This window comes from Drosophila bipectinata, chromosome 3L (genome assembly GCF_030179905.1).
Source record: "Drosophila bipectinata strain 14024-0381.07 chromosome 3L, DbipHiC1v2, whole genome shotgun sequence".
Classification (NCBI taxonomy): Eukaryota; Metazoa; Arthropoda; class Insecta; order Diptera; family Drosophilidae; genus Drosophila; species Drosophila bipectinata.
This window is the reverse complement of record NC_091738.1, coordinates 7,351,768-7,374,032: the sequence shown is the minus strand read 5'-3', so window position 1 is coordinate 7,374,032 and position 22,265 is coordinate 7,351,768. Positions and strand designations below refer to the sequence as shown.

Sequence of the window (22,265 nt, the reverse complement as noted above, 5' to 3'; positions counted from 1 at the left end):
CGAAAAAGTATAGCATCTGCTGCTTCTGGCATGGCTGCTCCGTCTACTGCCTTTGCTTTTCATGAAGATAATGATGATGATCGCGGCAGTTGACGTCGGCAGAGGGCACCCGCTAGTGGAGATCGGTTTTGTGCATTTGCATTCATTATGTTTGGCACCGTCGACGCGTCAACAACATAGATCGCTGATCGCTGAACGATCATATCGGTATTGGATCATACAACTCCTACAACTTACCTTACCAGCCTGGTAGCCAGATAGCCAGGTAGCTTGGTAGCTTGGTAGCTTTTGGCAACCGTCGACACGTGATCGTGTTTATTCTGCTCGTCATTCATTTCTGGTGGTATCTTGTGCAATTGCCTGTCGAATGCCGAAGAATGTCTCGCATCTGGATTTGTGTATCGAGCTCTTGAGATTTATTTGCACAAGTCTAGACCCGCGAGTGTTTGTGTCTGCCTCTCGATCAACTTGACCTTTCAGTTTTAATATCCGACATCGCCGATCGGAAATAGTTGAAATTCCAGATCAACCATTAAAGTGTCGTGTTCTTAGAAACAATTAAAAAATGCCATCTTCGTGTGTAATTATTCTACTGGCCTTGCTATATCTTTGCCTGAGTCCAGCCATTATTGCCCAAGAATCGGAATATGCAGAACGCAACCATAAGGTGTGTACCTCGGGTAACCCTCACCTGTTGAACAAAAAACATAAATCATTTTTTTCGAAAATTGCAATTTTAAGAAACGTCAAATATATCGGGAACAAGTCTTGCCACATGCGGGCGGCAAAATTCCGGATACTGCCTTTGAGACGGATCGTCTGTTTCTGAATCGACTCCAAAAGGAGGGCATTGCAGTGCCAGATGGTATAGTTCCAGAGCAAAGGAATCCTCAGGTAAATATTGTGTTTTTTTCAAGGACTATGTTGTACATTTCTTGTCTATTTTCGAACGATGAGTCTTATTAGCCACTAACCATTAATCAATAATTTTCTAATAAACTTATCGAAACTTTGATAATCGATTTTATAAACTCACCATGATTAATGTTTATTATTTTTTAATTACTTATGTATTATCTTGTTTGTTTGGTTTTTAATTATAAGTTATTTGGGTTATCCTAAAACTGTGTATACGGAAATGTTTCAATTTTTTTCAAATTCATTGTCATCTATTTTGAACTTTTAATAAATCATTTAAAGCCGGACTACAAGCAACAATATAATAATTTACTAATAAATTAATATTAAATTAAATTAATGAATAGATATGATAATAATCTATATATAAAGATAAATAAAGTTCCCCCTTTTCTTTTTGAACTTTTATATTTTCTTAAATGATTAGTATAAGTAGTGTGGTGTAGTGCTTTTAGCATTTTATATTAAATCTATAAATTTCAAATAAATAAAACAATATTATATAATTTATTTAAACCTTTCTCCTAACAAGGTCTATCAGTACTACAGCAAACCGATGCGAACCGTTTTCAGCATCGCCCTGAGCTCCGATGGAAGGTATACGCCACGGGAGGGGCGCTATCACTACCGCCAGGTGCCAACCGTGGAGACGACCTACCTGTACCCCCAGGCAGTGGGACGCCAGCACGTGCTGGTGCCGCCAAAGCACGCCCTGCCCGTCTACCGGCAGCTCCAGTTGCACAATCCCCTGCTCAACCAGGTCAAGTTGCAGCCGAGAAAGAGTGAGTTGGGTGGAATCGGGTTACAGATGCCCAGATGCTCACGTAGCTCCTGTATTTTAGTGCCCAATTTGCTGGATCTGGCGCCCACGGTGGGCAAGAGTCACTCAAGCCCATTGGCCGGCTCAGCGAAGGCGCAGTCTTATCAGAATGTGAATCTCTTGCATGGTCATAGTCCGGTGCTCCCGGCTTTCAAGAAAACCTCTCGCGGCAGCAAGACCTATGTGGACAGCTATGGCACAACCCACGTGAGTTGGAACTTGTCGTCTCTTAAGCCCTTAACACTGATGTAACATAATGTGGCCCACCTTTCCATATTGCAGCTCTTTAGTGAGTTTGATGATCTGCTGAACAAACTGGACTTGCAGCAATCGACCCAGAAGATTTATTAGTTTTATGAAATGCATTCAACACTTAGTAGAATTTAGTATGATATCATATGGAGCCTAAAACAAATATTTACGGATGGTAGTTCATAACCAAGATTATCCAACCAACAGCATGTCATTTCGAAAACATTTGCCATACTCCCGCTCACCGATTAGTGCATTTCCATTCCCATTCCCATATCCAAAGCCATTCATGCCCAGCCCATACACTGACAAAAAAGTATTATTTTCTATCGTTTCTAACAGAGTTTAAAAGCCTTTAAAATTAAATAAATTTCAACTGTGTAACCATCCACATCCACCCATCGCATGTTAACCCATCCACGTATTATAAAGTCTAAGCCCGGCCAAGACGCTGAATGGGAATTCATCGCTTTTAGCTAGTTAAGCGTAAACAATTTGTATCTTGCAAAATAAAGTTGGCCATGTTGCATTGTAGTATGGCTCGTACGTACTTTCCCACAAAAGTCACATATCATAATTATGAGCGCTCCTGGCGTTTCGTTTACTTTGGCAATAATTGAAGCAGAGCAGTAAGTAATTTGCCAATTTGGTTGAAAAAAGCTTAGACTTAAAACAGCTTCCAGTGGATCGGAAAGTTGCAGCAGTACCACCATCAAAATCCGTTCAAATCGCTTGCTTTACCCTTGAAAGCTCCAGAGACTTACACCAAAGCGGCTCAAGTGGCCAGGCTTTTTGGTGGAAAATTGCAGTTCAGTTTGATTTTCAAACCCAACTCGGACGGTTGTCGCTCCAACTTGAAACCCTAAAAATAATAAACTTCAGATTCCAACGTAGGCGGACAAAATTGCTACCAACAAAATAATGCCGAAGCTGGGTTGTTTCTCTTTTTGGCTAATGGTCGTGGTCGGAGCAGCAGTGGCCGTTGAAGTGCAGGTGAGGATCTCTGAATGCGGATAAGTGTATAATTATGCTGAGGAATCAATTAAGAGGAGCGTGTGCCACCCCGATTGACAACGCTCTGGGCTGGCTCTAAAGCCACGTTCACTTTTGACCCAAAAATTGTAACATAACATGCAATTGAGCCAAGCATACATGGTACAATGGTATCTGCAGAGTAAAAAATATTCGATAAAAGGTTTTTTCTAATAGATGATATAAGTATCTACTTTAAAATTGTCTAAAAATTTTAAATATTTTTCAAAAATGAATTAGATAGATCTACAATCTTTAAAATCAAAGACCAAAAACCCCTTTATACCATTTGAAACCTATTTTTCAAGTGTACAAATAATGAGCTCTGCCACGGGGGTAGCGGTGGCAACCCAAACCGGATTGGGGCACGAGCTCTCTGCTTATGCAATAGCCACATCTGATACATTTTATATGTTTACATTCGTTTGCAGAAATTCGGCTATCTCTTCAATCCACCTCAGCCGGAACACCCTCATCATGAGGAGAAGCAAGACCTGAACAAGATACCCGGAGTTCCGGGCGTAGACTATCCGGTTTATCACGAGGTTCCACATACTGGATTCAGTTGCCACAATGTCCCGGCCACACCGGGCATGTACGCCAACGTGGAGACGGGCTGCCAGGCTTATCATGTGTGCCACGATGGACGCGAGGGTCACCAGGGTGCCTCGTTCCTCTGCACCAACGGCACCATCTTCAACCAGAAGGAGTTTGCCTGCGACTGGTGGTACAATGTCAAATGCGAGGAGGCTACTAACTTTTACCAGTAAGTATCAATTTTATTTACAATTTATTATAAAATAATAAAATTTTTTAATAAAACAAACAACTATTTTTTAGTTTGAACGCCGATCCGGAGCATAATCCCTACTTTCCCAAAAAGAAGTCGGAGCTGGAGCCTTTGGGTCATGATTATCATGATGCTAGCAAATTTTTGATTCAAGCCTAAGTCGGTTTTCGTTCCCATTTTTATTGTTGTTTCCCATTCTGTAAATACAAATTTAATTTAATAAACATTGGCACTCATTTAATAATTAAATAAAAAAAATATCCATCACTTTTTATCGGACATTTTCAATATTAACTATAAAAAGAATATTCCACTCCACTCAAGAATCCATGTTGATATTCCCTTGCAGTTACGTGGAAGTTGATATTGTAAGAAAATATCGGAAGGGATATATAGTGCAAATATCGGATATATGTAGCTGCCCAAATGAGTTATAAAAATAGTTTATTTTATATTTGTTTTATGAAAAATTTTAAAATAAAATTACAAGTTTCTATCTTTAAAACACCAAAGTTGTGGCATTCACGATTAATCAGTTGCTTGTATGGCAGCTATAAGATATAGTCGGATGCAATTAGAAAAAAAAAATTTAAAAATAAATTTAACAAAAAAAAATAAAACAAATTTTCACACAAAAAATGCAGGCACATAAAATTACAACAACACAAACCTAATAAAACAACTAACTACAACAACAAAAACAAACAAAAAATAATAATAAAAAAAAAAAAAAAAAAAAAAAAAAAAAACAATTAATTATTTTTCCGATTTTTCGGGCTTGCTTAAGTGCAACCTATGAGAATCGAGGAGGAGGGCGCTATTTTTTAATTAATTTTTTTTTTTAATTTTTATGAAATTGTTACCAAATAAGAATATCTGCTGGAATGTTATCATACGCAAACAAATTGTAGTACATTGCGCTTCATTACTATTTGACTTCTAGGCGCCCTTAAGGGCAGACAATGGAAATATAAGTGTTTACATTTTCATTTTTATAATTTAAAAAAAAATCATGTTTTCTTTTAGAAATTATAGAAGAATAAAGGATATGTAAGGACCTACATGAAAAATAGTATCTATAGAAAGTCCCAACCTTGTAACTTGAAAAATACCAAAGCTATGGCATTTCCAATCAAATAGTTATATGGCAGTTATAGGATGTAGTCGACTGATCCCGGAAAGACTTATATACTTTGGTCAAAGGGAAGAATGATGTCAGCAAGGTACTTCGCGTTTAAGGTAGTTTGCTCAAGAATCCGATGAATATTGGCAAAGATATCGCTTTCGCAGGGGGTCATAATGTCATTTCCATGCATTGCCGAAATTTTGAAGGCGACTCCCTAAAAAATTTTTCAAAAAATCTAAAAAATATTTCGTATACAGATTTTGATGCAGATGTGTGAAGAATCGTAATACAAATCGTTTAAGGTAGTTTGCTCAAGAATCCGATGAATATTGGCAAAGATATCGCTTTCGCAGGAGGTCATAATGTCATTTCCATGCATTGCCGAAATTTTGAAGGGGACTCCCTAGAAAATTTTGCAAAAAATCTAAAAAATATTTCGTATGCAGATTTTGATGCAGATGTGTGGAGAATCGTAATACAAATCGTTTAAGGTAGTTCGCTCAAGAATCGGATGAATATTGGCAAAGATATGGCTTTCGCAGTGGGTCATAATGTCATTTCCATGCATTGCCGAAATTTTGAAGGGCACCCCCTAGAAAATTTTGCAAAAAATCTAAAAAATATTTCGTATACAGATTTTGATGCAGATGTGTGGAGAATCGTAATACAAATCGTTTAAGGCAATTTGCTCAAGAATCCGATGAATATTGGCAAAGATATCGCTTTCGCAGGGGGTCAAAATGTCATTTCCATGCATTGCCGAAATTTTGAAGGGAACTCCCTAGAAAATTTTGCAAAAAATCTAAAAAATATTTCGTATACAGATTTTGATGCAGATGTGTGGAGAATCGTAATACAAATCGTTTAAGGTAGTTCGCTCAAGAATCGGATGAATATTGGCAAAGATATGGCTTTCGCAGTGGGTCATAATGTCATTTCCATGCATTGCCGAAATTTTGAAGGGCACCCCCTAGAAAATTTCGCAAAAAATCTAAAAAATATTTCGTATACAGATTTTGATGCAGATGTGTGGAGAATCGTAATACAAATCGTTTAAGGCAATTTGCTCAAGAATCCGATGAATATTGGCAAAGATATCGCTTTCGCAGGGGGTCAAAATGTCATTTCCATGCATTGCCGAAATTTTGAAGGGAACTCCCTAGAAAATTTTGCAAAAAATCTAAAAAATATTTCGTATACAGATTTTGATGCAGATGTGTGGAGAATCGTAATACAAATCGTTTAAGGTACTTCGCTCAAGAATCGGATGAATATTGGCAAAGATATGGCTTTTGCAGTGGGTCATAATGTCATTTCCATGCATTGCCGAAATTTTGAAGGGGACCCCCTAGAAAATTTCGCAAAAAATCTAAAAAATATTTCGTATACAGATTTTGATGCAGATGTGTGGAGAATCGTAATACAAATCGTTTAAGGTACTTCGCTCAAGAATCGGATGAATATTGGCAAAGATATCGCTTTCGCAGTGGGTCATAATGTCATTTCCATGCATTGCCGAAATTTTGAAGGGGACCCCCTAGAAAATTTCGCAAAAAATCTAAAAAATATTTCGTATGCAGATTTTGATGCAGATGTGTGGAGAATCGTAATACAAATCGTTTAAGGTACTTCGCTCAAGAATCGGATGAATATTGGCAAAGATATCGCTTTCGCAGTGGGTCATAATGTCATTTCCATGCATTGCCGAAATTTTGAAGGGAACTCCCTAGAAAATTTTGCAAAAAATCTAAAAAATATTTCGTATGCAGATTTTGATGCAGATGTGTGGAGAATCGTAATACAAATCGTTTAAGGTACTTCGCTCAAGAATCGGATGAATATTGGCAAAGATATCGCTTTCGCAGTGGGTCATAATGTCATTTCCATGCATTGCCGAAATTTTGAAGGGGACCCCCTAGAAAATTTCGCAAAAAATCTAAAAAATATTTCGTATACAGCTTTTAATGCAGATGTGTGGAGAATCGTAATACAAATCGTTTAAGGTACTTCGCTCAAGAATCGGATGAATATTGGCAAAGATATCGCTTTCGCAGTGGGTCATAATGTCATTTCCATGCATTGCCGAAATTTTGAAGGGAACTCCCTAGAAAATTTTGCAAAAAATCTAAAAAATATTTCGTATGCAGATTTTGATGCAGATGTGTGGAGAATCGTAATACAAATCGTTTAAGGTACTTCGCTCAAGAATCGGTAGTTTGCTCAAGAATCCGATGAATATTGGCAAAGATATCGCTTTCGCAGGGGGTCATAATGTCATTTCCATGCATTGCCGAAATTTTGAAGGGGACTCCCTAAAAAATTTTTCAAAAAATCTAAAAAATATTTCGTATACAGATTTTGATGCAGATGTGTGAAGAATCGTAATACAAATCGTTTAAGGTAGTTTGCTCAAGAATCCGATGAATATTGGCAAAGATATCGCTTTCGCAGGGGGTCATAATGTCATTTCCATGCATTGCCGAAATTTTGAAGGGGACTCCCTAGAAAATTTTGCAAAAAATCTAAAAAATATTTCGTATACAGCTTTTAATGCAGATGTGTGGAGAATCATAATACAAATCGTTTAAGGTACTTCGCTCAAGAATCGGATGAATATTGGCAAAGATATGGCTTTCGCAGTGGGTCATAATGTCATTTCCATGCATTGCCGAAATTTTGAAGGGCACCCCCTAGAAAATTTCGCAAAAAATCTAAAAAATATTTCGTATACAGATTTTGATGCAGATGTGTGGAGAATCGTAATACAAATCGTTTAAGGCAATTTGCTCAAGAATCCGATGAATATTGGCAAAGATATCGCTTTCGCAGGGGGTCAAAATGTCATTTCCATGCATTGCCGAAATTTTGAAGGGAACTCCCTAGAAAATTTTGCAAAAAATCTAAAAAATATTTCGTATACAGATTTTGATGCAGATGTGTTGAGAATCGTAATACAAATCGTTTAAGGTAGTTCGCTCAAGAATCGGATGAATATTGGCAAAGATATGGCTTTCGCAGTGGGTCATAATGTCATTTCCATGCATTGCCGAAATTTTGAAGGGGACCCCCTAGAAAATTTCGCAAAAAATCTAAAAAATATTTCGTATGCAGATTTTGATGCAGATGTGTGGAGAATCGTAATACAAATCGTTTAAGGTACTTCGCTCAAGAATCGGATGAATATTGGCAAAGATATCGCTTTCGCAGTGGGTCATAATGTCATTTCCATGCATTGCCGAAATTTTGAAGGGCACCCCCTAGAAAATTTCGCAAAAAATCTAAAAAATATTTCGTATACAGATTTTGATGCAGATGTGTGGAGAATCGTAATACAAATCGTTTAAGGCAATTTGCTCAAGAATCCGATGAATATTGGCAAAGATATGGCTTTCGCAGTGGGTCATAATGTCATTTCCATGCATTGCCGAAATTTTGAAGGGAACTCCCTAGAAAATTTTGCAAAAAATCTAAAAAATATTTCGTATACAGATTTTGATGCAGATGTGTGGAGAATCGTAATACAAATCGTTTAAGGTACTTCGCTCAAGAATCGGATGAATATTGGCAAAGATATCGCTTTCGCAGTGGGTCATAATGTCATTTCCATGCATTGCCGAAATTTTGAAGGGGACCCCCTAGAAAATTTCGCAAAAAATCTAAAAAATATTTCGTATACAGATTTTGATGCAGATGTGTGAAGAATCGTAATACAAATCGTTTAAGGTACTTCGCTCAAGAATCGGATGAATATTGGCAAAGATATCGCTTTCGCAGTGGGTCATAATGTCATTTCCATGCATTGCCGAAATTTTGAAGGAGACCCCCAGAAAAATTTGGATAAAAATCTAAAAAATATTTTGTATACAGATTTTGATGCAGATTTGTGGAGAATTGTAATACAAATCTTTTAGGGTATTCCACTCAAAAATCCGAGCATTATTAGAAAGGCTTGAAAGGTTAATCCTCTCTGTGCTTCCATGCACTCTTTACTTTTTAAGGGGTACTACCAAAAAACATATCAATTAATAGATTAAGGGTTTTAATATTAGAATACAACGCAAATTTTCAAAATTTCCCAAGAAATCCGACCAACTAAATATAATTTATTAATCATATTGATAACGTTAAAATAGTTTGTCTATGGCAAACTGTTCAATTTGTTCAAAGTCGGAGTAAGTCTTATCATTTTAAATACTTTTTTAATGAAACATTTTTTAAGAAAGTTGGAGTATTTTAAATGAAAGTGATTAGTTTATTTTTAAAACTGAAAAATTCGTTAGCCAAATATAAATTTATTAATGAACAGAATACTCCATAGATGGCGCTTGATTTTTTAACGTGGCCAGATTTTTTGTCAGAGTTTTTTCTATCTTTAACTGCCGTATTTTGAGTTTAACACTTCACTGCCTCACTAAAAACAATAGCAGAATCTCAAAATATATAGCTCTCGAAAAATATAATTAATATAAGGATAAAATGAACATATTGGACCTGCCACAGACAGTTCTGCTGGACATTTTCGAGTGGCTGCCCTATGACGAGGTGGCCAAAAAACGAGAAGTGAGTTACACAAAAGAAAACCATAAAATCTATCGTCCGTGACTCAATAATACGATCATAATTTTAAATTTAGGTTTGTACCAGATTTAATTATGTTGGGCAACAGGTATTGAACACAGGATTCAACAAGATAATCCTGGAGCATGCTAAAAATTTTAAACGGATCAAATCCATGCTGCCACGCCGGGAATCCGAGCGCAGGTGAGTCGACCTCGGTTCGGGAGACATCCAGATTTTTCCTTATCATATCTCGAAATCACGATGGTCAAATTAGAATTGATTAGTAAAGTTATTTATAGTTTATGTCGGACATAAATGTGATTCAGTTATATTTGTGATATAGGATATAGATTTCCTATTAAAATATATTCCATCATAACAGTAATTTGGGAGCTAAATGATAAAACATGAAGATCTTTCCAGATCATAATAAGAAATATATTTTCTTTGTCTTCCGCAGAAACCACGTCCTGGCCCGCCACTCCGACATACTGACCTCTATAGAGACACGCATCTCGATGCTCACGATGACGTACTCCAAGTTTATTGACCTTAACATCTGCTGCTTTATTCCGGGACGTGTTCTAGACGAGATTAGCAGTATTCTCCGCCTGCTCAGCACCTCCACAAAACAGCTTCGGCCACACGAAGTGTTGCAGGAACTGCGCGACATCTCCTCCATGGCCATCGAGCACTTTGATGAGAAAATTGCCGTCAACTTTAAGCTGGAGCACCGGAAACAGCTGGCAGAGTCCTCAGCGACAGGTACGAGGCTGGTGGTCTGTGGCACCCTGGGTGACATCAGTTTCAGCGGCGTCAAGCGAAACGGTGTGAACCGACCCGGGGATCATGCCATTGTCCAGCAGGCCATCGTCCAATTGGCAGCCCCGATCTCCGCCAACAACCAGCCACACCAGAATGTACCCAACAGGGAACGTCTCACCAAACACCTGCACAGACAACTTCAAGCACAGAGAACCCTGACGATGAGGGTTCGGACCTTGGAGGCGTTACGAAAGGCGCAAGATCGACGATTGCAGGAGGCGCTGGGCAGCATAACAGAGCTCACCACCCAGGTGTCGGAGCTGAAGAGGCAGCTGGAGGACGTGGTGGCCAACCTGCCCAGCGGGCCTGTGCAGCGACAAGCGGTGGCCAGTGCCGACTGCTTGGCCCCCGCGATGAAGAAACCCAAGGTCTAGCCAAGGAATTTAATTTTTTTTTTGTAAAATACGCATGTGTAGCATAATATGTATGACTTCTCGAAACCATTTCTGAAATTCACCCATCCTTAGGTTTAAGTTATAAAGTGTAAGCATTAACTGGACAGGTCAGCTTCGATATATCGCGTTAAGATTTATTGTTGCACTTGTTACTTAAATAATGTATTACTAATATATATATGTATATATATAAATACATTGAACATCTAGTGAAATTTTGCTCATTTACGGGCAACCAGCGTTTGTTTAAATGGTATTTGGTTGTATTGTGCGACTGCCTGTTTAGTAACTCTTGCGTTCGTTAGTTCGTTTCTATTGCTGGTGCTAGACTAATGATCCATAATGATTGGATTTCTGATTCTCTATGGTATTTACTCGATATCTTAGCCTAAAAAAAGGTAGTAGAAATTGCAACATGTTAGCTGGGTTTCTTTGAGGGCTTCCGACTTAATCCAAAAAACTATATAGTACGTACATATACTAGTACTAGTCTCTCCTCTATATACAACAACGCAAAGGTTAAAGGGTTAACACTTTTTTTTTTTTTTGTTTTTGCTTTTTTTTAGTTTTTTGTTTTTGGGAGCGGGGGGAAGCATTGCATAACAAAAAAGAATAAACGAAAATGGAAAACAAAATTGATTGCAAACGTTTATATCGACATTAAGTATAAACTAGTTAAAATTGAAAGCATTGCCACATTGAAATCTATCCAATATCTATCCAATCCTATGTCCTTATAGTACAGTTAGTAATATATTAATATACATTATAAATATGCGCTTTTATCGCTCCACTAATGCGTCCATAGATCATTATCAAATTTCACCCAATTGCGATGGCGAATCACATACGAATACACTATCATATATATATATATATGTATATAATATATACATTAGTGTTTTGTCCCTAGCCTTATCCTGAATCCCTAATCATACATATCTATATCCTGCGCCGCCTTTTAGTAACGACGCCGACGATGCTACTTTTTCTTAACCGCTGCCTTGTGATGAATCTTCTCCTGAAGCTGTCGGATAAGCTGCTGGATATCATCCACGTTGTAGGCGTAGATCAGCTTGCACTGCTTGGCCTGAATGTTGCCGTTGTTGAGGTTCTTCAGAGCGTGCTGCAGGCAGTAGACGTTGCCCTCCTCGGTGCGCACCATCGATATGTATAGGTTGGCGCGGCACAGGTCGCACTCGCTCTCGATGGATTTGTACGGCGGCTGCTGTTGCTTCTTGGCCTTCTGGCCCTTCTCGGCCTGCACCTTTTCCGTTGAAGTTACCCCAGCAGCCTAGAATACCAAGAGAATTATTAATCCTGCCCATCGTACACGGTAATCCCAGTGCTTACCCTAAGCTGTTCTCGGGCGGCGGATTCCTTTTCGCAAACCTCATTAAGCATGGGCAGCATTTGGTGAAGAGCATCCGAGTTGACCCGCTGGTCATATCCCAAGGCGAAGAGCAACTGCTCTAGGGAGAACATGGCAGGCTCACAGCTCTCATGTATGTCCTAAAAAGGAAACAATATGTATCATTATTTGAGTCTTCATGAAATCCTTACTACTTACCCTAAAATCATCCTTGGCTAGATCTAACCACGACATGGTAGCGAAGTAAACGCTTTCGGACACCACATATCCGGTGGCCAAGCTAGAGGTGTACGCCCGGGGGAAAACCACAATAAACTCTCCTGGCTTCTGCTCGATCCGGCACAGTGATACCCCGCGATCTGTGAGCATGTGCGGCGGCACCATCACCGTATCGCACGGCAGCCAGATGGTCTTGTTCTGGCAATGAGTCGGTATCAGCGAGGTTAGTGCCGACCTGAAGTTGGCGCTTTGGTCATCCGGAATGCCGTACCAAAGCTTCGAGGCGCCCGTGTGCAGATACTCGATCCAGGAGAGGCCATGTGGATCGCGGTACCAGCAGCAGGCAGAGAACAGCATGCCCACGTGGAGAGTGGGCACTGTGACGCCCATCACGGGGCCCAGGGAACGCAGCACAGAGCCGGCATTGTTGGTCAGGACCTTCAGGTTCCAGGGATGCCTGGCGTAGTTGGATCCCTTACCTTTGGGACCCGGGCTGGGGAATCCATAGCCCCAACCGGAACTGTCGATCGAACCGGAATGGACGCACACGTGGCTGTCCCTTACGGCGACATGGCGCCAGAACTCGGCCTCCACCTCGTTGACTGTGGGATCGGTGCTCTTGAACCAAAGGGCCATGGTGTTCCTGGCAATCCTGTAGAACTGGCTGAGCGGCATGCTCCTGCCCTTCACAATGCACTCCATGGACACGCCGTCAATCTCCTCCTCGGACTCCTCGTCCTCGTCGCTGCTCACGTCGTCTTCCTCATTGGAAACACTTTCCGTGTTGACGAACCGATCGGCATTTCGTCGTGCCCGCGCCTCCCGCTTGGCCCAGTCCGCCTCCACCTCGTCGAAGAGCTTCTGGCGCTCCGCTGGCGAGAGCGTGTCGTACGGCAGCAGGTATTTGCAGTAGATATCGTCCAGCTTGGTGACCCTGTCCTGGGCCAGCTTGGGAATGCACATCTCCTCCGCCACGCGCGACCACTTCTTCTTCTCGATGACCTCCTTCAGGCCTCCCAGCTCCTGGACCGTGTGGTACAGTCGCGGTAGATCCACCTCCATGCCTCCGATCCAGGGCGGGTGGTTCATGACGATGCTCTGGGTGGCCAGGTACTTCTTGATCGCACTCAGCTCCTTGGCACTCGGTCCCCAGCGGTGGAGCATCTTATGCACGTACTGGTTGTAGGCCGTGAACCTCATCTCATCAGAGATTCGACACTCCGGCTTGAAGCTGGCCGGAGGGATGATCTTGCAGATACCGAACCGGGCGGCAATCGGGGTGATTCTCTCGATGAACTCGATGGGATCGGCGAACTCCTTCTCCGTTGGCCGGAAGATGGGCGCCTCCACCATCTGGGTGGGATCGTCGTGGCGCGGAAAGGCCGTGTTGTTTGCCATCTTGATGGGCGTGTCGTCCTTGTACTTCTTGGCGACCGCCGCTGCCGTGGAGCTGGTCTGCGCCGCTGTCCGAGATTTGGCCGAGCCGGAGAACAGCGACGAGTTGGAGTTCACCCGAACCAGGCTGGAGCCCTGGCCTTGGCCCATTCCCGCTCCCGCCGCCGCGGAGGTGCTGGCCTTGGGCAGGCTCTTCAAACTGGTGGTCGTGGAGGCCGCATCGTTGCTGGCCGCATGGAGCAGCGTCTTCACGAGCTCGTTGGTGTTCAACGACTCCGGCAGGGGTTTAGAGTTGGTGTCCATCTGAGCCTTGGTCACCAGCGTGGCCTGCATCACCACCTTCTGGTTGGGGCCGTCAGGGCCTTCCCTTCCCAGCTTCACAGCCACCCCCTGGATGCCGCCGTCGCCACTGCCCCCGACACCGGCTCCCTGCAGTGGTATGTAGAAGGTGGCTCCCTCGCCGTCAGAATCGCCGCTGGCCTCTACCGGCGGTGGATTGGGCGGCGGAGCAGACTGCTGCTGCTTCTTGGCTCCTCTTCCTGTGCCGGCCTTCGGCTTGCCCTCGATCTTGCAGTTCTCGGTGGGACTTAGGGTGAGCTGGACCGCCGTGGCAGCCGCAGCCGCTGCTGCCCTCTTCTTGGTCGGTGATCGCTCGCTCAGGGCGTTGGGAACCGCAGGCGGAGCAGGACTGGGACTGGCATTCGCCTTTCGGCGACTGGTTGGCTTCGCGGCGGTGGTATCTTCCTCCTTGCCGAAGGCGTACACGGACTCCTTCTTGGGGCCAGTGCCTACACTGTTGGGAGTCTTCGTTTCCGACTGGGACTGTTGCTGCTGAGCCTTGCCACCCTTTTGGTTGTACACCGGCGTACGCTTGGTGGTGTTCGTCAGCGGTGGCGGGGGTGTGGCAGCTGGCGGAGGAGTTCCCATTGCGGCGGAGGCTGCTGCGTTCTTCCTGCCCTTCTCGCCCTTCTGCTTGGCTATCGGCGGCGGAGTGGGACTGCTCTTGACGGGAGTGGGCGTGGAGACGGGAGTAGGGGGCGTAGCAGCTGCACTGCGCGACTGCGGCGGAGTAGCTTTGCTTCCCGTCGCCTTGCCAGTGTCCTTGGTCTTCCGTTCGTTGGCCTTCTTCTCGCTGGTGCCTGCCTCGTTGGTGGAAATCTTCTGGGTGAGATTAACGGGCGTGGAGGATGACTTCTCATATTCCAGGACATCAGAGTCCTTGCCATCGCCCTGCTCTAGCTCTTGCTTCCGGCTGGGCGCAGCGACCAGTACCGGAGTGGCCTTCAGAGAGGGACCTTTGGCTGACCAGGCACTCTCGCTCTTGCCGAGATCGCCCCGGGTGTTCTTCGAGGAGGAACTGAAGCTGGTGCTCAGCTCTTTGTCATCCCGGGTAGGCGGTGGCGTCGTGGACTGTTGTGGCCTCAAGCTGTCATCGAAATCATCGTCCAAATCGTCTTGGATCTCGTCCGGATTGGATGAGCACTCGATCAGCCACTTCTGGATCTGCTCGTGGGTCATGTTCACCTTCGCCTTGCGGCGCTCCTTGCTCGACAGCTGGTCCCCGAAGTAGCCCTCCGTGGGCACAACCGGTCCCAGGACAGGCTTGTGGATCGAGCCGCACTTGCCCAGCGTACACTTGGTGTTGTCCGGACCAGAGCTCTGGGCCAGGCTCACGCTGGCAATCCCAAAGATCTTGCCCGACTCCTCCTTGCTGGGCATGAGCGTGGCCTGGGCCAAAATGCTTCCGATCTCGTCCTTCAATGTGTCCACATTGGCCCCAGCTGGTGCCCCACTGGTGGTGCCGGCTCCTCCCGCAGTGTTGTTGACATGCGCCGGCGGTGGAGTGGCTGCCTGTTGAGCGGCCGCCGCTGCCGAGGTGGAGGCCACCGGCAAGGGTGCTGCGTTCACTGTGGCCGCCACACTGGTGCTCAGGTTCAGGCTGGATGTCTGGATCACCACCTGGCTGACGGGTGGCGTGGGGATCGGTGGTGCCAGTGGACTCTTCGTCAAGGACGCCGGTGTGGCACTGGCTGCGCCCGAGGTGGTCGACAGAAACTTCACCGGCGAGGGACTGGGAAAGTTGGTCGACGAGGACGACCTGGGCAGCGGGCTTCTCTCGTACTTGGGTGTCAGAAAGTTGGGGTTAATCTTGGGACACTGGTACGCCTCGATGGGCGGCGGATAGGTGGTCGGCGGTGTCTGGTACTTCAGCGGCGACGCCGGAGTCTTACTCCCAGGCGGGGCTCCTCCTCCGAACTGGTGCGTGGGCGTGGGTGGCGGCCGGACGTAGCCCGAGTGGTAGTGCGGCGATGCTTGCGGCAGATAGGAGGAGGTTTTCTGAAATCCCACAGTCCCCGGGGTCACCGAACCCGATCCCGTGCTGCCAGGCAGTGCGTAGGTGGCGGGCACATTCAGGATCTTAGAAGTGGGCACCGGAGGCTTCTTCTCCATGGCCTTCAGAGGAGAGTAGCTCAGGGGCGGTATGCAGTTGGAGACTGTGCTGCTGCTGGGCAGTGGCAGAGTGCCCAGCTTGGAGGTCAGGGGCAGCATTGTCAGCTGACTGGTGCTGGGGGCTGCACAGAATCCCAGACCTCCCAAAGGGGCCACTGACGAGGCGGCCGTGGAGACGGGAGCGGGCGAAGGCGATGGCGTTGCCTTCGGCGGACTCGGGGTGGTGGGCAGCTTCGCTGGTGCAACGTCCTTCTCCTTGACTGCCACCGGTGGCACCTTGATGGCGAGCGGCTCATCGTCCGAGTCACTGAAGCTCTTCTCCAGCTTGCGCTTCGTCTCGTTCAGCTCCTCGTTGATAAGAAAGTCCTCCTCCTCGTCGGAGTCGACCTTTGAATGTTCGGACTTGGCCTTCGACTTGGCCTGCTCGGATATTTTGGCCAGCGAGCCCTTCTTCACCAGCATCCCTTCGATCTGTGGCTTGGCTGGCGGCGGAGCGGCTCCTGCCGACGTCTTGCCCTTCGGGGGGCGTCCACGGCGGGCCGGGGGCGGTGGCTTCTCCTCCTCGGCTTCGGTGGGGGAGGGGGACTCCTGGCGAGCTGGTGCGGGATCAGCAGCCACAACTGCGGGCGACGGCTTACGAGAAGGCTTTCCTGCCGGAGACACCGTCGTGGACTCCGGCACGTTTAACTTTCCCGCCGCATTTCGCTTGATCTCGTTCTCCATCTTCTCCATCTCCTTGACGTTCGGGATGTCCGGGAAGCTGCTCAGCGAGAGGTCGTCCTCCTCGTCGTCGGCCAGCTGCAGCTTGTGCCCGATGATGCCCATGTAGATGGCCGCAGCCTCCTTGGTTTTCCGCGACGGACGCTGGGATCTCTGGGGCTCGGAGTCGTCCTCCGAGGCTTTGCTCTTGGCGGACTTCCTTCCGCCCCGGGCGTTGTTGGCGGGCTTCTTTGAGGAAGGAGGTGCCAGGTCCTGCTCATCCGCCGGAGCATCTTCCGCTTTCTTTTTCCCAGCTTTTCCGCGTTTCCCGCCACTGGGGGGTTCCTCCGGAGTAGGTTCCTTTTCTTTCTCCTTGGCTCGTTCCTTCTCCTTTTCTCTCTCCTTCTCCTTCTCCAGCTCCTTCTCCCGTTCCTTCTCTAGCTTCTTGGCCGCCCCCTTGCGATTCCTGGCAGTCGGCGCAGCAGCCGCAGCCACCGGTCCACCCTTCTTGGCGCCCTTCTTTAGCTTTATGGACTTGGCCAGCGGCTGCTCGTCGTCGGAACTAAAGTCAAAGACATTCAAGCTCTTCTTGCCCTTGGAACCAGCCCCGTGCTTGCTGTCCCCGTTCTCCAGCTGCTGCTTGGCGTCTTTGGCATAGATACTGGAGTTTGTCTTCTCCTTGGCCTCCTTCACCTGCTTAGCTGGCGGCTCGGGCTCTGGCTCTGGCTCTGGGTCGGGTTCTTGTTCCTTTTCGGAATCGTCTTTTGAGCGCTCCTGGCCTGAAGGCTCCTCCTGGTGGGGAGGAACCTTCACTGGCTCGAAAAAAGCCCTCTGTCTGGTCATCCGTCCCGATGACTCGGGCGAGGGTATAAAAATGGGCGACTCCCGTTGTCGCACCCGCTTTACGGGCGCCTTCTCTTTGGCAGCTGCCTGCGATGGCTCTGGCGGTGGTTGCTTCGCTGCCGAGGGGCGTCCTCGCTTGGTGGGTTCGGCCTTCACGGGGCTCTCCGACTTGACTTCCTCTCCATTGCGCGAGGTGGCATCATGGGCGGAAAAGAACTCGTCCTCATCATCGTCGGCCTCCTCCTCGTCCTCCTGGGTGTCGTCGTCCTCTATAATGGGCTTGCTCTCCTTGGTAATGGAACGATTCGAGCGTCGTATGTTCTCGCCCGAAACGGCTCCCGGTCCTGGTTTGTCAGGCGACGCAGCCGCCGCCGCTGCTGCGCCTCTGCCCCTGGCTCCTCGCCGGTTGCCATCCGTCACGACCTCGGCCCGCTTGCGCACAGCTCCCGGCAGTACCGGCGGAGTCGACGCTGGCAGGGGGTTGGCGGGTGATGGCTTCTCGGGAGCTATGAGATTGATTTTATCACTGGCTGGCTTCTCAGCCGGTTTTGGTTTCTCAGTGGATGGCGCTTCGGTGGGAGCGGCCTCACCCTTCTTGGCAGCTCCCTTGGCCGGTCGTCCTCGTTTCTTCTTAACGTTCTGGATTCGGTTGTTTATCTTCTTGGCGTTGTTGTTGTTGTTCGCACCTGTTGTGCTGGTCGCCGCCTCCTGGTGCTTGCCCTGGTTGAGGTAGTCCAGGTGGGCCGGCAGGGCGGGAGTGCCGCGGAAACAGAGAAACGTGACGAAATCCTGCGGCTTGGGACACTTGTTGGGCAGGATCTCGATGGGCGGCTGTGAGCTGTCGGCGCCAGACGTGCTCGGCCCGGCGGCAGCTGCGATGGCGCTGTACGATAAGCTGGAGGAGCTGCTCGGAGCACTCTGACCCTGGGCGAACTTGCGCTGAGCCTGCACCTTGGTTCTGAAAATAGCAAAGAGGAAGGCATTGTGTGAAAGGTATGCGAGATTTTAATGGGAAACAGACAGTAGATATTAATTTCAGCCATCAAAGCAGAAAAGGATTGAATTACACAGAAGGGGGAGGGGTAGGGGGCAAGTCTAATTAATGAAATAATTGAATATTTATTTAAAAAAAGTTCTACAACTGCTGACATGGCTCTGAAATGAAACTCTAATGCTGCCATTTATATGCAGACCGGATAATTGATTGTTCCAAACATTCAGCTTAGTGACTAACCACTGTATATCCCACCTGCGTTGAGGGGAGATTTGCCCCATTACCCCCCACAACCACAACCACTCCTCCTCCTCCACCCATCCCATCCCATCCACAATGTTATCCAAAGGCGGATGCGAAACACCCCCTTCAGTCGTTCAGTAGAACGCCACGACACGATGTTGACGCTAGCTTACACAACTGAGTCCAGGGCTGCCTGCTGCCTGCTGCCTGCTCCACCCCCCCTCTCCACGGTTGACGCCCGCCCGCCCCCATTCGCCACCCGCACACCACACACACACTCATACACACGCACAGTTCTCCGCTTGTTGTCGCTCTGCGACGTCATCTCACACGTATGTATTTACGATTAAAGTCATTCACCGATGGATGGATACGGGTACGGATACGGATACGGTTACTGGGATATGAATGGTCTATGGACTCACCTTTTGGGCATTTCGGGTGAGGATTCGATCGCAGCCGCGGCTGCCGTGGAACTGTTGGCCGTTGTTGGCGGTGGAGGGGGAGGCGTCTCCGCCTCCTTGCGGCGACGCTTGTTGTCTTTGGAGACAACCATTTTGCTTTGCGAATTTTTCGCGCCTCTTTTGTTCGCTCCTTGGCGCGGTACGATTTTCGAATTAATTACTGCGGCCTATGGGAGATCAGTTCTGTCTGTATGACGCGTCGTCGGCGGACTCTCCGCCAGACTCTGCTGCTCTATTATGTATATATTTGCATATACTCGTACTACGTATATCTACAACAAACACGGATTTTGTTGCTGCCTCTGCTGCAGCACGCAATTATCGTATTTTCGCTTCATTTCTTTGCGGCTTTAAACGTTGCGGGCGATATCAAAAATTTTCGTAAAATATGATTTATTGTCTCGGTAATAGAATGTACACTTTGGGTTCACATTTCACACACGTCAAGTGCAGCAAAATTCATTTTTTCGCGAGATCTGCTTGCACATATTTTTTTCGTCATCTGCTTCTTCTTCCACCGCTTTTGCTTTGCAAAACTAGTGTTGAGAAGCACTCAAACACCATTTTTCGAACTTTCCTTTCTCTTCATTTTCTTTTTCGAAAATAGAAATGGTTTGAGTATGCCCGATATCTTTTAGTTGTTTTTTTACCTATGATTTTATTTATAAAATAATTTTTAAAATGGTTTCTGTACGAACCTATTCTGTATTCCTTCTGTATTCTTTATTAAAGAGAAATAGTATAAAATATCGATAGGTTGTGAAGCGCGCGAAATTCAAAATTTTGTAAGGTAAGTTCATTCTATTAATGCCGATCAGTTTAAATATACAAATTAAATCTTATATTTACCATTTACTGATACATTTTCTAACATTCATATAATTAAAAAGATATAAATGTTCATCTTAAACAAAAACCTTAAAAAAATACAGGTTTTTGAACTATTTATTTTTAGGAGCTTATTTAAAATAATATCTAAATGATATTTTTGTGTTTAGTTCTGTTTTTCTCAACTTTTTAAATTGATTTTTGTCAATTCCTTTTTCAACCCTTCTTCGAAAAATGGCGATGATTACTGCCACATAAAATAATCGACATGGCGCGAAAGTTATCGAGCTTAAAATGCTGAAAAAAACTACTTTTGTAATTGTCCAAATTGAAAATATTAAAATCTGAATAATACATCCACCGATACCTTATGAAAGTATAAAAGAATAGCATTTGTATAAATCGCATTAAATAAAAATATAAGTAACATTTTTATGACATCGTAGTAGGTGCTGCCACCTTTTGATTTTAGTTTCTCTGGCATCACCGAGCATTGCTGTGAGTTGACAAAAAATTTCTTTGCACTAGCAGGAAAAAGCGAATTTTAGTGTTCTAAAAGTGAAATTTGATTAGTATTTTGAAAGTAAATAAAACATGAGCGACGGTGCAGGCAACTGGTGTCTCATTGAGTCCGATCCTGGTGTGTTCACCGAGCTTATTCGCGAGTTTGGTAAGTAATTCGCGCGTTTTTCAATTTTCGCAATTGCAAGAAAGACGCCGGGTAGTTGCCAATTGGAAAATTCGACACTGTATCGTGTTTCCTGTTTGTAGGTTGCGAAGGCGCCCAGGTGGAGGAGATCTGGAGTCTGGACAGTGAGTCCTTCAAGAACCTGGAGCCCATTCACGGCCTGATCTTTCTTTTCAAGTGGGTGCAAGAAGATGAGCCGGCTGGGAAAGTGGTCCTGGATCGGGAGAACATATTCTTTGCCAAGCAGGTCATTAACAATGCCTGCGCCACTCAGGCCATTCTGAGTCTGCTTATGAACCTGGAGCACGAGGACATCAAGCTGGGCGACACGCTGACCAACTTCAAGGATTTCTGCCAGTGCTTTGATCCCTACAACAAGGGACTGACTCTGAGCAACGCCAGCCAGATTCGTACCGTTCACAATTCGTTTGCCCGTCAGACGCTCTTCGAGCTGGATATGAAGAACCAGAACAAGGACGAGGATGTCTACCACTTTGTGGGCTACATACCCATCGGTGGCAGGCTTTACGAGTTGGATGGCCTCCGGGAAGGACCCATAGACCTGGGCGAAATCCGTCCCGAGCAGAACTGGATCGATGTGGTAAAACCCATTATCGAGAAGCGCATGCAACGCTACAGCGACGGCGAAATTCATTTCAATTTAATGGCCCTCATCTCGGACCGTCAGCGCATCTACGAACAGCAGATCGAAAAGCTGCTGAATCCCGGTCCAAATGCCATGGATACCGAGGAGGATCGTCAGACTGAGATAAACAACTTGCGCACCTACATTCAGTATGAAATCCAGAAAAAGAAGCGCTACAAGGTGGAGAACGTGCGTCGCAAGCACAACTATTTGCCGTTCATCGTGGAGCTGCTGAAGATGCTGGGCGAGACCCAGCAGCTGATGCCCATTTACGAGAAGGCCAAGCAGAGGGCGCTGGAACGCGAACAGGCGCAGCGTAAAAAGGACTCTAACTAGTCGGCATTTAAAAACATATAGCTCTCTTGTCGTTGGGCAATTCCAAATTGCAACGATTTCAAAACAAAAAAAAACATAAAAAATCAGAAAATTGGAGATATGAAGCTTAAAAGCAATCGGCAGAGTAGAAATCGATGGGTTCTTTAGTAGATAGGTGAAACTGCCTTGTACTGTACTTTAGTTTTATACACTCTACACTTTTAATACTTAGCTTTGCTATTTTGGCTTTTTCTTTCTGCCAGTTAATCGTAAATACACACTTCTCCGTGTTAAGCTAAATAGTATACCTAATACAAAATAGTGAAAAATTTAAATGGAAATAAACAGTTTCGGTAACATAAAGAAATAAAACAAACAAAGTGATCTTTT

At 45.6% G+C, this 22,265-nt stretch overlaps 5 protein-coding genes across 5 annotated transcripts; 4 read left to right on the top strand and 1 right to left on the bottom strand.

The window, feature by feature from the left end:
• The first annotated feature begins 279 nt into the window (after positions 1-279).
• LOC108119558 (uncharacterized) lies at positions 280-2,568 on the top strand. Its single transcript, XM_070280014.1, has 5 exons — positions 280-667; positions 742-894; positions 1,451-1,700; positions 1,761-1,945; positions 2,021-2,568. The coding sequence occupies exons 1-5, from the start codon at positions 566-568 to the stop codon at positions 2,087-2,089; spliced, it is 759 nt and encodes a 252-aa protein (XP_070136115.1). The 5' UTR covers positions 280-565; the 3' UTR covers positions 2,090-2,568.
• Positions 2,569-2,804: 236 nt separating this feature from the next.
• On the top strand, positions 2,805-4,079 carry LOC122321892 (uncharacterized). The gene is made up of 3 exons (XM_043212947.2): positions 2,805-2,983; positions 3,454-3,788; positions 3,863-4,079. The coding sequence occupies exons 1-3, from the start codon at positions 2,912-2,914 to the stop codon at positions 3,969-3,971; spliced, it is 516 nt and encodes a 171-aa protein (XP_043068882.1). The 5' UTR covers positions 2,805-2,911; the 3' UTR covers positions 3,972-4,079.
• A 5,248-nt stretch (positions 4,080-9,327) lies between these two features.
• Positions 9,328-10,933, top strand: pall (F-box protein pallbearer). Its single transcript, XM_017232818.3, has 3 exons — positions 9,328-9,498; positions 9,572-9,699; positions 9,959-10,933. Exons 1-3 carry the CDS (start codon positions 9,415-9,417, stop codon positions 10,695-10,697), a joined length of 951 nt encoding a protein of 316 aa, XP_017088307.2. The 5' UTR covers positions 9,328-9,414; the 3' UTR covers positions 10,698-10,933.
• On the bottom strand, positions 10,832-19,943 carry Jarid2 (Jumonji, AT rich interactive domain 2). The gene is made up of 4 exons (XM_017232817.3): positions 19,360-19,943; positions 12,289-18,655; positions 12,072-12,230; positions 10,832-12,012 (listed from the first exon to the last, which is right to left on the bottom strand). Exons 1-4 carry the CDS (start codon positions 19,488-19,490, stop codon positions 11,701-11,703), a joined length of 6,969 nt encoding a protein of 2,322 aa, XP_017088306.2. The 5' UTR covers positions 19,491-19,943; the 3' UTR covers positions 10,832-11,700.
• A 748-nt stretch (positions 19,944-20,691) lies between these two features.
• Positions 20,692-22,255, top strand: Uch-L5 (ubiquitin carboxy-terminal hydrolase L5). The gene is made up of 2 exons (XM_017232816.3): positions 20,692-20,896; positions 20,998-22,255. The coding sequence occupies exons 1-2, from the start codon at positions 20,821-20,823 to the stop codon at positions 21,894-21,896; spliced, it is 975 nt and encodes a 324-aa protein (XP_017088305.2). The 5' UTR covers positions 20,692-20,820; the 3' UTR covers positions 21,897-22,255.
• The last annotated feature ends 10 nt before the right edge of the window (positions 22,256-22,265 follow it).

What these genes read in the sequence shown, in the direction of transcription:
- Jarid2 (XM_017232817.3), bottom strand. Translation starts at nt 19,490, where the DNA reads ATGGTTGTCTCCAAAGACAACAAGCGTCGCCGCAAGGAGGCGGAGACG. An exon ending in TAGCCAAGGATGATTTTAGG is followed by an intron (nt 12,231 to 12,288) that starts GTAAGTAGTAAG and finishes TTTCCTTTTTAG; the next exon opens with GACATACATGAGAGCTGTGA. An exon ending in CCGCCCGAGAACAGCTTAGG is followed by an intron (nt 12,013 to 12,071) that starts GTAAGCACTGGG and finishes TTGGTATTCTAG; the next exon opens with GCTGCTGGGGTAACTTCAAC.
- pall (XM_017232818.3), top strand. Translation starts at nt 9,415, where the DNA reads ATGAACATATTGGACCTGCCACAGACAGTTCTGCTGGACATTTTCGAG. An exon ending in AGGTGGCCAAAAAACGAGAA is followed by an intron (nt 9,499 to 9,571) that starts GTGAGTTACACA and finishes TTTTAAATTTAG; the next exon opens with GTTTGTACCAGATTTAATTA. An exon ending in CGCCGGGAATCCGAGCGCAG is followed by an intron (nt 9,700 to 9,958) that starts GTGAGTCGACCT and finishes TGTCTTCCGCAG; the next exon opens with AAACCACGTCCTGGCCCGCC.
- LOC122321892 (XM_043212947.2), top strand. Translation starts at nt 2,912, where the DNA reads ATGCCGAAGCTGGGTTGTTTCTCTTTTTGGCTAATGGTCGTGGTCGGA. An exon ending in CAGTGGCCGTTGAAGTGCAG is followed by an intron (nt 2,984 to 3,453) that starts GTGAGGATCTCT and finishes ATTCGTTTGCAG; the next exon opens with AAATTCGGCTATCTCTTCAA. An exon ending in GAGGCTACTAACTTTTACCA is followed by an intron (nt 3,789 to 3,862) that starts GTAAGTATCAAT and finishes ACTATTTTTTAG; the next exon opens with TTTGAACGCCGATCCGGAGC.
- Uch-L5 (XM_017232816.3), top strand. Translation starts at nt 20,821, where the DNA reads ATGAGCGACGGTGCAGGCAACTGGTGTCTCATTGAGTCCGATCCTGGT. An exon ending in CGAGCTTATTCGCGAGTTTG is followed by an intron (nt 20,897 to 20,997) that starts GTAAGTAATTCG and finishes TCCTGTTTGTAG; the next exon opens with GTTGCGAAGGCGCCCAGGTG.
- LOC108119558 (XM_070280014.1), top strand. Translation starts at nt 566, where the DNA reads ATGCCATCTTCGTGTGTAATTATTCTACTGGCCTTGCTATATCTTTGC. An exon ending in ATGCAGAACGCAACCATAAG is followed by an intron (nt 668 to 741) that starts GTGTGTACCTCG and finishes TGCAATTTTAAG; the next exon opens with AAACGTCAAATATATCGGGA. An exon ending in CAAGTTGCAGCCGAGAAAGA is followed by an intron (nt 1,701 to 1,760) that starts GTGAGTTGGGTG and finishes CCTGTATTTTAG; the next exon opens with TGCCCAATTTGCTGGATCTG.